Here is a 13,400-nt window from a genome sequence, read left to right as displayed (position 1 = left end):
TTTCATTGAATTTTCAATGCATTTTTCTACATTTCTCGAACAAATTCATTATTTAGAGGCTTAGATATGGATGTGTGTTAAGTTCTCCATATCATTCCTGTTTGAAATTTCAAAGAACTATTAGAAAATTAAAGTAAACTAAAAAACTATTATACAGGTAAGGAAACAATTAATTATACATTCTTCTAACTTCTTTTCCATATTTTATTTCTTTCACGTATCTGTATCTCCATTCATCGATTCTTTAAACAATGATTAATTAATTCATTGTGTTTTTTATATTCAGAGTCCTCGAGTCATCGAAAGCCAAATATATTTTCCAATCTTTGCAGCATTGCTATCCTTAGCGTATCCTTATCCTCAGCGTTCAAGCACCACTTCCGAATCACGTTTATAAAACGGGAAACTTTCAGACCACCGACCGGAACTGTCCAGTTCAATCCACAATAAGTGACGTGTACGAGGGAAATTCTCCGACGGTGAGGGAAATTTGTGCGTATGATAAAGGGAAATTGCGCTTACGTGATGAGGGTTGCTCAGTTCTGAGTTTAGAGGCCAGAGCTGTATCACCAAGGCTACCGGTCGCTACGACCTTCTCAACAGGTGAGAATTTCAACACGATTCTTGTTTTTGTTTACAAAATTCGAATTCCAAAACCACCACTTGAAATCTACACAATACAACAATATCCTCCGTAACTAGCTGTGAGTCGGGAATCTAGTAAACTCTTCCCTTCTAGTCAATAGCAGAACCGACATGATAAGAGAGAGTTGTGATAACGTAGTGAGTGGAATCCATCTCTCTCCAATGCAGTGAGACGTACGCCAGCTGAACTCTAGCTGCGTAAATATTATAACAGGGATGAAAACTTCCTTTTCATTGAGACAGAATTTTTTCTCTCCGTTCCATTTGATACCCTTATAAACTCGATCCTAACGGCTTTATTATTTAGAGGTTTCATTCACGGGTCATACCAATCATTTTACGATGCTGTTCTGCTAGGAGAGTTTACTAAATTATAATCTACAAAACATTACTGTTGTATAATATTGCAATACTTTCATCAGGTATTAAGAGTATTCGTTTCATGATTGCATAGTATTGTTCTTCTACTGAAGGCTATTTTGGAATTTCATAAACTTAATTGAATATTTTTTTCCAATTCTAATGAAATTTGAGTAACTTTAGTGATATCATTCAAATACGGTAAACTTGAGAACGTCCCAATCCCATTAAATCATTTAACAGAAATGTATATTTCAATAATAATGATTATAAAATTGACACTCAGCTTCATTTTAATTTTGTATCCATCAGACGTGTTCGATATTCCTGTGGATGCTTCATTCTATGAATGTATCTTGATGGATGAATAGTGATATTGAGTAATGATACAGTAGATCCATCGATGATTAATGAGAATCAATTGACCCTATTCCGATCATCATGTAAAATAATCCTGATTCACGGCATTTGCAGTATTAATTTGAAAATTACTGTCTATTCGAATACTAGCTTGGCTCATAATTCTAATGATTAGCCACTTCCTAGAATTTCTAGAACTTGGCGGGTTTATAAAATTTCACAATGTATCATTAAAATGTAAATTTGTATGGCTTTTGTTGGTGGGGAGTCACATGTGAGAAGGTCCCACCTCGCCTGAACCCTAAATATATAATTTGAGCCGACTGTCATACTCCAGCCGGGACTAACAGTTAAACGTGCCCATCCGATAACACGGGAGTGACCTTGTTAAAAAACGTTTGGTAATGAGGATGTTTAAATTGAACCCAGTATCTCTAGGCTGCCACGCAAGCACTACACCACTGCCACTACACCACGGATCACTCCAATTTATCATTTATTCTCAATCATTCAATTATTCTGTATTCAATGATAATTTATTGTGATTATAGTGTTGTATTTACTAGGATAGTTATAGAGTTATTGTGATTGTTCGTAGAACTGATTGCAAGAATAGATTTGCTAAGTAGTAAGTAGTATTTTTATTTTAATATAAAGTATAATTTGTCTAATATTCATAATTTGCATGCCTTAATTCATTGCGTAGTCGATCTGCATGCATAACTCTTGCGTAGTCGATCTGACTACAGTAGGGTAGATTATTTGTCTACAGTCGATTGATTACCTATTGACAATAATTATCTAGTATGGGACAATTCAATTCACAACCTTAATAGCTCCATCAGTTGACATTGATGAAAGAAATAAATGATTCGACAGAACATTGCAAACAATTAGACTGGTTTTCATCTGAAATAGAATCAAAAGAGAGAGAATTTGTTTAGAATGTTTGCAGAGTAGAAGTGGTGATCGTTTGAAGCCAACTGTTGCGCTTTGCAACGGTGCTTGCAAGTCTCGGAGTTTGGGTTGTTGTGCTGTGTTGAAATTCAGGATGGGAGGGGGCTGTTTAGTTCAGGAGAGGGGGTTTCGGATAGAACGAGCTGAATCTATTTCCAGCTATGAATGACATTGAACCTGTCATCAAACAGCACACTAACCAACTAATCGATAGAACAAGAGAGGACATTATTGGATGACAGATTGGTAGTCACAGTATTGAGACATTCAGTTCATAATGCAAAATGAAACTATATTTTGGAAAATTAACAAAGAAATTCAGCACAATATTTTGCCTTTCTCTGTGTGGTAGTAGTCTTCCATCTATTAGGTTATTACCTAGTGAAAAAGAATATCAGGCTCTATTCCATGTGATATCATAATACACACAATACATCCTATCACGCAGGATCGCAATAATGGACTAATAAAAAATATTATTCTGGAGAGAATTCAAGGAAAACATCAGAATTCCCTTATACTGAAGTTGGAAACATTACAACCACGGAGGATAAGGAAGAGAAACAGAAACTTTCTAGGAAGATGGAACCATCCTGCTAAAAAATAATAGAATTGATCCAATATGAAACATACACTTACCGTACCTATAACCTAACCATTGATAAAATAATGGAATTAACGCATGCTGTAAATTGAACCTGATGAATACTACAAATTAAGATAGTCAGCTTGTTTCAATCCTGGAAATGAATTTGCTTATGATTATTATCGATTTTAATCCATCACTGGAAAGAACCGCTTTGTCAAGTTGCATGTTCACCGAACATTTAGCTTATGAATATGGAAAGAGAAGTAATGCACGCACCTATAACTTGATTATGAGAATGGCATTCTTTGTAAATATTTGACAAATGCGTCAAGATGCCTTCTGAACAGAGATAATGGATTAAAACTTGCAACCCATGTCATTGTGATGTTAAGTCACGAACGGTCTGCTCTGTGGTCTAATTAAGGCTACTCTGTCGGTAAATAATTAATCCTAGAGATCTACATTATATTATCAGAATTATAACTTCTGGTACTGGAGATCTGATCTATTTGCATGATAATTTCTAACTTTTCCATATATTACCATTCCCAATACCGGTCACAACAATAATCTGGAGATACGAATTGAAGTTGTCTGAACATCTATCAAGGATATGACATGATCGTTTCCCCTCAGAGCAGGCTGGTTGAATGAGCCACAAGGCAAGAGACCAGAGATGCACAGGGAGGCCGAGGAGAGATGGATGTCAGAACAGGTTTTGCTCAACAAGTAAGTCTAATCCATGAGATAACAACAACGATGACTGAATCATTAATTTGACTTCTAATATCATGCAATAAACAATAAATTCTCCATCTACTGAAAATAGTGAGGAAATTAATCAGTAGTCAAATGCTATTATTTAGATTAAAAAGATGATGATTGATGAAGTTCTAAAATGTCATGATTTAGATTTCCTTATGTGTAGAACATCATAATCACGGTTTATAAGTTTAATCAACGGATACTGTTTTTATTGGTAGATTGATTGACCATCATTTTTCTGTTGAATTTCTCCATCTTCACTGTTCAAATTAACTCTTGGAGTCTCTAAATTTCGAATACCTCTTCTTTTCATATAAACTAGTTTAGTATGCAAATACATAATTTATTTCATCGTCCTCTCTATTCTCCATCATATTTGTTCCTTAAGTAATTTAATGTGAAAATAAAATTGATAATGTGTCATTTAATTTTGTAGAAGTGTTAATTTCTCATGAATTATTGTGAAAACGCATTTTGTGGTGGATGAGGACTTTACAGCGCAGAAAGTTACAGAATACCACTTAGCTTGACTAATCAGAGAGGACAATTAATCAGCTTAATAGTGGCGTCACACATTAAATGGCTGTTATTAAGGTAATTTGGTCACATATTAGTGCCTCTCTGAATTACCATCAAGGCAGTGAAATGGCTCATCCACTCATCAAAATAATGGCTTCTATTCTTTCCGGCAGTCACAACAGTCTACATCTATTGATTTTCCTATATCCGTCACCATCTCTCTCTCTCACTTACTCTATCTCTCTTCATTCTCCGATATGAGTGAAATTAACTCCAGCTCTACCAGTCCAAAGTCTCTTTCCTCATTCAGATTACTTGCTTTCATGTTGCAACTGAAAGCTTTTCAGTACATTTCAATGGTCATTGGAATTTGACGAAAAAAACGCTCCATTGTCAAAGAAGGCGGACGGATTTCCAAACCACATGGTCATTCAGTATTTCTGGATGGATTTGTTGGCATTCACTGTGATTTGAAATTTTTCAGACTTTTCCATCCTATTTCTATACATTTTCACCACTGTTTTTGTATTCACACAGTAGAGAACTATTGGATTGGTCATTCATTCGTTAATTGAAACTGATGAATTGATTCTCGAATCATGTATATGGAAGGATTGATGAAAGTATTCAGTGAAGTGATGAAACAAACTACTCCACTCTTGAAGATCATATACAACAACAGTCAACATGACAACAATTTCATGAGAAAGACATGACAACAATTTCAATAAGACAATGAGACATTGTCAATATTGTAGAACCGTTCCATAATTGAATAAAAACACAGGTATGTTGTCAAATTCTACACAGTTTTATTCGGTACACGACCATGGTCGTGACCATGACCATGGTCATGGTTGACTCGTCAACAGTCAACTTGAAAATGTGACCGGTGTGGTCACGAAACCGTGGTCGTGTACCGAATTAAAACTCATAAAACTGTGTAGAATTTGACAACATATGTGTGTTTTTATTCAACTTTGACAACAACTTTTCAAAAAAGATGAGTGATGAGCACTGGAAAGTGCAACGCCTACAAGACAGGTTTGAATAGAAGAAGTGAAATTGACGTACTCTGAAAATACTTTAAGATACTTTTTAGGGAAAATACCGTGACCTTGTACTCGAAATAATAGAAGCACACTCTGTTGTAAATTCTTGCAGAAAAACATGATAAACTCATCAAGCAACATCAAAACTGTTGTCCATTATAGGGCATTAGTAAGAATATGTGTATTGAGCTAGCAAATTGTTTTACAGGTAAGGATGTGACGTTATGGGTCGCCGACGCAAGGACAAGCGACGCATCATCCCGGAGCAGGACCGCAGCATCTGTGGCAGCATATGTCTGTGTCAGCTGACGCTGGTGCTGAGTTGCGTGGCCATGGTCTACCTGGCAGTGGCTGTTTACACGCCGGCCTACCAGGCGTTCAACGCCGGCCTCGACCCAACGCCCGTCATGTGTCAGACGGTCAACGCCGCCTGGGTCAACAACTGCGAGTGGGCCAGCTGCGGCGAGTGGTGCCTCACCAAGACCAGCGGCTACTGCATGCAGTTGCACGTCACCGCACGCAACAACGGCACCGACATCACTGTCGAGAACTGCACCCGGCTCAATACTGTGTCCTGTCCACAGGTCAGTTGTTACAGTTGATGAAAAGGTTCTGTTAGCTTGAAATAATGTGTAAACATGTAGTTCATAAAGATACATGAATCGTTTCCAGTTAGTTGACAAAGCTGATGATAAGGCTCTGTTAGCTTGAGCAATGTGTACTCATGTAGTTCGAAAAGCTACATGATACATGAATCGTTTCCACTAACTTGGATTTCGAAAGGGCAAATCACTTTCAATAACGCCCCACCCCCTCCCCCACAGTTGACATTCATCATACATAGATCATACATTTCCATCACCAACCTCTTTCATAAGGTAGATGAAAATTCGGAAAGATTATCGTTTTTGAAAGTAAATGATGAGAATACTGATACAATTAAAAGATGCCGCCAATATAATGAAGGAAGAAATAAGAAAACAAACATCGCAATAGCAGGTAGAAATGTTAGAAGAGCTAACACTAATGACAGAAATGTTGGGAATGTTAGAAATGTTGATGAGTCATTCAAAAGATAGTTTCACAAAAGTTGGTGGGAATCATGAACATTCTTAGAAAAATTTATCTCAATATTAATCGCATCAGCACTATATGAGCAACCCCTTCTCCCAGCAGGATCTTTATTCACCCACCATCTATTACAAAGATGGAGTTTCTGTTTCACCTGGTTTTTATTAATTTTAAAAGGAGGTTGAACGTCTTTTAGACGTATACGTAGTGGGTACCGGCACAGTTTCAACTATGATGGAATGAAGAACTATGTTTCATACAAATATCAATAACGAGCAATATTATAAAAGGTGTTGATCACTGTTTGTGATGGATCAAAAAGGTCACATTTTTTCAACTCTTAATGAACTTTCTATTGTATTTCTGTAAGCAAACCATATTCACCAGATAGTTTATGAAATGGAAAATGAAGATTACCTCCCTCAAATCCACCAAGCGATCGCTACTAGCTATTACATTATGTAGCTTCGGCACATGATAGGGCTTAACAGGCATAAGTTAGAAGGAGCTAGCTGAACGGAAGTTCTGACCAGATAGAAGAGTATGCTCTTCCTGAATAATAGACGTGGAATTGATTGCGGTTCGAGACACGAGGTTTGCAGCTGACTGATCTAATATTGAACATCTTGACGATCGAAACCGATACGATATAAACTGGCTTGAAACTATTTCAGTCATTGAGACCTCACAGAGGTCATAGAATCTTCTATTTTGATTTTAATGCGATATCTTGGGAGAATCGAAATTTTTTTTTATATATTCGGATGAATAAATGATTTGCTTCACTAGAACCTTTCTTACGACGAGTAAAGAGAGACAGAGATGCATTTTTCACATTTGAATTTGAATTTCCTATATATAGAGAAATGAAAATATAAAATATAACAAAATGACCTTTTTTTAAAGAAAATTAGAGCCCACTTACAATCCATCCCATCAGCAGTAACAGTTTACTTATAGGTCGAATAGGTTATAAATAGGTTAATGGTTCATTTTTGTTATGAAAATAGATATATGGGGTATAAGGTTCTTCTTCAATAACCGAATTATTGATACACCATTCAAACTACAGCATTTAAACATAGAATATAATGTGAGCTTTCAAGTGTAGAGTCCGCTTGTCTACTCGCTATATAACTGAGACACTGAGAGATGATTGGGAAAACAAGGCATGTATACGACTTGCCTGCGTAAACGTGTGAACGTAATTCTGTGCAAACCTAGAATGCAGCATTGCTGCATTCTAGGTTTATATGGAGGACAATTATTATTCTGTCAGATTTTACAGAATCCGGAGAGCCAGTGAGCTGATTGTGTAAGAGAGAGAGCGAGGAAGAGAGCCTTTTCGATAGTGTCAGCATAAAAATGGCAACAGCGTTTTCTTATTGTTATATTGACATTTTATTTGCCAAAAAGCCCCTTGCTGATCCTAATCCTAATAGATAGCAGCCATAATAGAATTTTATTGTTAACAACAATTTGATGTTGAATGCAGGTGAACGTGAGGGCGTTGAAAAGGTATAACTGCAACAACGACTCTGAGTGTGCCACCCTGACTGGCGTTTTCAATTGCTCGCTTGGTCACTGCGCCAACATGTCCGAACTGTTCCTGTGCCATCACAAGGCTGACGGCATCGTCGTCGACAGCGACAAAGACAATCTCAAGTTGAACGGCTTCTTCGAATGCAAAAAATCAAAGTAAGTCAATTATAGATCAGGTACCGAATAATAGTGGAGGGTGAAAGTGATATTGCAGTCGATTCGTATCGAATAAGAAGGTTTTGATTTGCTACAACTTAGAAGATCGGTCTCTCTTGCCTTCTAAGCTGTTGTTCAACTACAACCGAGAAGGCAAGAGAGACCGTGGCCGTCCAAGGAAAAGATGGACAGATATGAGGTTCGGAACAAGCAGAGATACCCTGAAATCCTGGAAGGTAGTAGGAGAAGAAGAAGAACATGAAGAATATTTTAAGAAAGTGATAATTGTAGATTGATCTTGTGACAACCAGAATAACGTCTTTGTATCTTGATAGTTTTTTGGCTGTAATGGATCTTGAAGTTTCTTTATCTGAATCAGTTATTTAGTACCAACATAAAATGAAAATCAACATTTACTGGTGTTGATATTCAGGTACTAAGACTTACTAGAAATCTAAAGTAGGTTCCTACTGAATGATATAAGTTGGCTTTTTCATTCGTTAATCAGAAGCTCGAGAAATCCAATAGAATATCGCAGTGTAGAACTAAGGCATGGACAAAATCATCGCCATATTCTTCAACAAAAAGACCAATTAAGAATGGGAATATTTTCCATTCACGTTTGTAAATTTCTTCTCCTCTACTTGGTTGTTACACACGAACAATAAAATAGAATTATTCAGTTCGATGTCTCAATGCAATATTACAAAGCTAATTCTATAGAGAACCCCTATTAAAGTGTTTTGTTCTCTTTTGCAGATGTACAAAAATCAAAAGGCCTTTTCTCTGCGATCGCTATTGCAATAAAATAACGACGTCCAGCATGAATCTGTTTATCCAATACGAGGACAATGTTTACGCTGGAGATTGTCGGCAAGTCAAGGTGGGAGACAAACAAATTTGGAACGAACAGGAAATATTTCTAGCTTCTTGTCACACTGTGGAGAGGCATGGCAATAGTCTCAGGTGAGAAGTTCTGCATGTGCTCTGAAAACGTATAAATTCGCAATATACAATATTTATCTATTGTCAGCTTCGTGAATTCCAGCTCCCTCCTTATTGAATTTTAAAGTATCTTTCTTCTACTAAGTTAAGATGTTAAAGTACTTATCACACCCTATTTTTCTTATCAATATTCTAGATTAATCCAGATGACATTTTCATAGGTTCTTCTTATTAATATTCTGGATTGGTCGATATCTATACTCGAAGAAGTGTAATTCTACATTCTATTGAGTATTTCTAGATCTCTTCCAAATTATCGTGATTGCAGCAAGTTATCCTATGAGATTGAGTAACTCAAATCAAGCTTGGAAGATGGGCCTATAGTAGAACGTTCGAAAATAGAAGATCTCAATATTGTCGATTGTGTAATGGAAGAAACCGGCGGACCAGGAAAAAACCACTAGACTAAGATGGACTTCGGCAATCATTGGAATGAAACAATATTCATTCTTTCAACATTCTCATAAATTGTATTAAAATTATTTTCATTGACAGGGCCACCGATTGTCTAAACGGCACAATTCTGGAGGAGAGCAAACTGCCGCAGCCCTTTGTGAACTTCAGCGTGTTCTGGACGCTGGTGGCGAATAGCACGACGCCCGTCGACCCGACCCAGGAGTTCGTGCCCTGGCAGAGCAAGCTCACCATCTACAACTACTCGCGGCTGCTCATCAACCTGGAGGGATGCGTCAACACACTGCGCGGCGAGTGTGGCCAGTTCCACGCCACGCACGACAGTGACGGCGATAATAACACTGCACAGAGCCGGTATCCCTGCTACATCAACAGAGTGAGTGCATTTGTCTCTCAATATTACATAGAGAATGAATATATCCCATGCTCGTTTATGTTAAAGATTAAAAGTCCAAAAGAAAGGACAAGAATAATAGAAAAGTAGAAAAGACTACTTTTCTATTGTTCTTTTTCTACTCTTTTATTCTTCTTTTTAGTGGAAGGAATAAAAGTGAAAAAATAAAAAGAAGGAACTTGGTATTTTATGAAAGTGAATGATAAATTGTCTTTTCTTCCTTCCACTAAACAGAAAACTGCTATACTAGATTTTTAAAACTGCTATATAGCATGAATACTACTGTCTCTTCTTACTGTTTTGGCTGGGTTTGAGAATAAGAACGTATGAGAGACTTTTTTCTACAGCAGCGTCACATAGCTCCACCAAAAACAACTACTATGACTATCGGCTCGAGTTAACAGTGAAATTTGAAACATAAACGCCCTTTACGATATCTTCTTAAGCTAGGTTTACACTATGTAGCAGAGCTAGCAGAGCTATATAGCTCTCCAGCTACATAGTGTAAACTTAGCTTTATGCTATCTTTTCTCTATGCTGTTAGCCCTAGTATTATTATCTAATCTTCTACCAATTTGAAATTTCCCCTTCCCTATTCATGTTCAAATAACGACTCCTCAACAATATTATACGCTATTAATTATCTATATTCTTTGAATGCTGCTTTTACCAATAATTAATTATTCACTTTCATAAAATACCAAGCTAGTTCTTCTTATTTTCTCACTTTTATTCCTTTCACTAACGATACTTTCCTTTCCAGAACAAGATTGAATTCATTTACAGTACCAGGAATAATTCTAATGTAGAATTGTTTCACTACATACTTTTCTAATAATATCCAGACTATTTTCTCTAATCAGCGTCCTTTCATTTCCTTGATTCTCTCTAATAGGTTAAATACATTTCACCAGTTGTTCATGCAGCTTCTCATGCAATTCCTTTAAAAATAATTTGTTTCTTCATGAGCCTACTAGGTACCGTACTATAAAATATTACTACTATAATACTACTACTATCTAATACAATCGACTTCTTCCAAAACCTTTCTTGGTAACCTCTGGTAATTTGTCTCTACCAACGTTGTCCACAGACAACTTTGTAACAGCCCCTCCAACTCATACAAACAGGCACTCTTCTCAATCGATATAAACTATTCTCAGTAGCTTTTTGAAACCTTTTCCTACCATATTTTCCTACAGAACGACATGACAACAACAATAATTACTCCCTTCAACTCATTTATAAATTATAAACTTGAAGCAAACATCAATCATGAATAAATCGGTGTTGAACCTATTTTCGGCAACTTTTTGAAATGTTTTGCAATCATCGTTCCCTACAGAACGACTCGACAACAGTAGTGTCGCGCTTCAACCTGGACAAGACACGGCGGGAACTGTTGGTAGCGGTGCTGGTGCCCCTGATCCTGTTCGTGGTGAGCCTCATTTCGCTGGTGTTCATTGCGCACTCGGTGCAGGTGGGAGACGACGCCAAGATGCGCTGGCGATGGAATTGGCTGGCGTCGCGGGCGGGCGACGCTGACGTTGCGGACTGCATCGGCCTGGGCGGTGAGGCAGCCGACGTAAGAAATCAAAATTGTATGAAGTAAGAAGTTTAAAAAATTGTATGTCGAGTAAGTTTGTAGAAGAATCAGGTTAAAAGCAGGAGAGTATCATTGCACATCTATTTGAAAAATCAAAATTGTATGAAGTTGAGGAAGTTCTGAAATGAATCAGCTTTGAAGCAGGAGAGTATCATAGCATAACAGTATTAAAGGAATCAAAATTTATGAATTTGAGTAAGTTTTTAAATAAAATAGCTTTGAGGTAGGAGAGTATCATAGCAAAACAGGTACTTAAGACATAAAAATTGTATTAAAGGAAATTTCAAAATTAAACAAGATTGAAGCAGGAAAATATCATAGCACAAGTATTATTTTATAAAGAAGACATTTTTCACAATCATAAATGTATAAATTCGAGTAATTTCCGATGTCCAACAGTCCAATTTTGTCCTTCCAATGGCTGTTTCCACAATGAAATTTCCAAGCATATTGAAGAATCTGGATGAATAGAAAGATAATTTATCACGCTACGATAGGCCTATAGTGATTCACCAAATTATCATTTAGATTTGGTTTCAGCTTACACTGTTTAAACAGTGCATACTGCATACTAGTGCGAATCAAAATATGGAATACCTAACAATGTAGACCCTAACAAAATAGATTGAACATTTTATTGAATTGAGGGTTTTCTTCGACATTCAATGCTATGGTGTGAATGCAGAATGTATGAGAAATATGCATTCATACATTGTAATACGTTACAAGCAATAATAATACCTCAAAATGTATGTAACACCAGAGAAAAATAATGCAATGAATAACTAACGGTAACTTTTCTCTAAGGTCATTTATTGAGGGCTTAACTGGGATGAATGTAATACATTGGAATATATTCTGAGTTGGACAACCGGTTGAACGTTTCCGTTACCGTACATCAAAAATAAAAAGACATATAATAGATCTCATGTGAAAAAGTCGTATCACAGCTTGTATCAGCTTGCATGTATCAAGGCTTGCATGCCTTGATGTTTACCTACTTGTGAACGTAAATGATCAAAAGATCTGAGAGGAGTGAGGAATGATAGTTTTGTACTTCCTTAGTAATAATTCAACGAAAAAGATGATGAGGTTCTTGTATTACCCAGCGGGCTCTCTTAACCCACTCAGTAGGCTTTGGTCTGCAAACTTATCCTCAGGTTTAGGGTTTATACTATATCAATTAGATTACATGTAGAACTGAGACCTGCTTGCCCGTATCATTTTTCGGGAGTAATAACAGAGCTGCTGTTCAGTTTTGAAAATAGTCTCAGAGATCGTTGTATTGGAGACAGGCTCTTTTGGAATAAAACTGTTTTTTGAAAAACAAACCTTCGCTCGGAGCATCAAAGTGGGTATGTGATCTACAATATGATACGTAATCTCAGTTTTCCTTATTTTATGTTTAGGAGTGTACAGACCACGAACACGCAGTAGCATAGCCAGGATTTTGAAATGGGGAGGTGACCAAAATTTTTGGGCCCCCTATAGACTTCACCTAGTGGAATTTCATGGGTTATCTTGGATTTTTGGGCCTCTTTTTCTGGCTTGATGGGGGAGGGGTTGCAACCTGGAAACCCCCCCCCCTTTGCTAAGCCACCACTGCGAACACGCGCATTTTACTTCTCATCGGCTAATGCGGCTATGCTCAATATATCTGCATCTCACAGTTTCTGTACAAATACCGAAATAATATAAATAGCATCAGCTGATGGAAAGTGAAATGCACGTGTTCGTGTCGTATAAGTCTGTACGCACCTTCATAAGTAATATTCCATTCATATATTTCCTACTTTCTTTCTGGAAAATTCGTTAATCATACATAGCATCATTTCACCATGAAAAATTTGTATTGTTAATCCATCAATACGCAACAATTAAATCAAAATATAAATCTAAAAGAGTTTCAATGTACAATACTTGTTTAAGAGAAGTTCAATCGTTGATATGACAAGTGAGGTATTT

The 13,400-nt window shown here is 36.8% G+C and overlaps 1 protein-coding gene across 1 annotated transcript; it reads left to right on the top strand.

The window, feature by feature from the left end:
* Positions 1-507: 507 nt before the first annotated feature.
* Positions 508-11,414, top strand: LOC111050185 (the record flags this gene model as incomplete). Its single annotated transcript, XM_039444155.1, has 6 exons — positions 508-603; positions 5,456-5,831; positions 7,814-8,016; positions 8,776-8,982; positions 9,517-9,811; positions 11,175-11,414. Coding segments are annotated over exons 2-6 (1,305 nt in total), but the record flags the coding sequence as incomplete, so codon positions are not given.
* Between the last annotated feature and the right edge of the window lie 1,986 nt (positions 11,415-13,400).

The sequence above is a fragment of the Nilaparvata lugens genome, unplaced genomic scaffold (assembly GCF_014356525.2).
Source record: "Nilaparvata lugens isolate BPH unplaced genomic scaffold, ASM1435652v1 scaffold3101, whole genome shotgun sequence".
NCBI lineage: Eukaryota > Metazoa > Arthropoda > Insecta > Hemiptera > Delphacidae > Nilaparvata > Nilaparvata lugens.
Note: the sequence above shows the minus strand (reverse complement) of the source record. Positions and strands in the feature narration are given on the sequence as shown.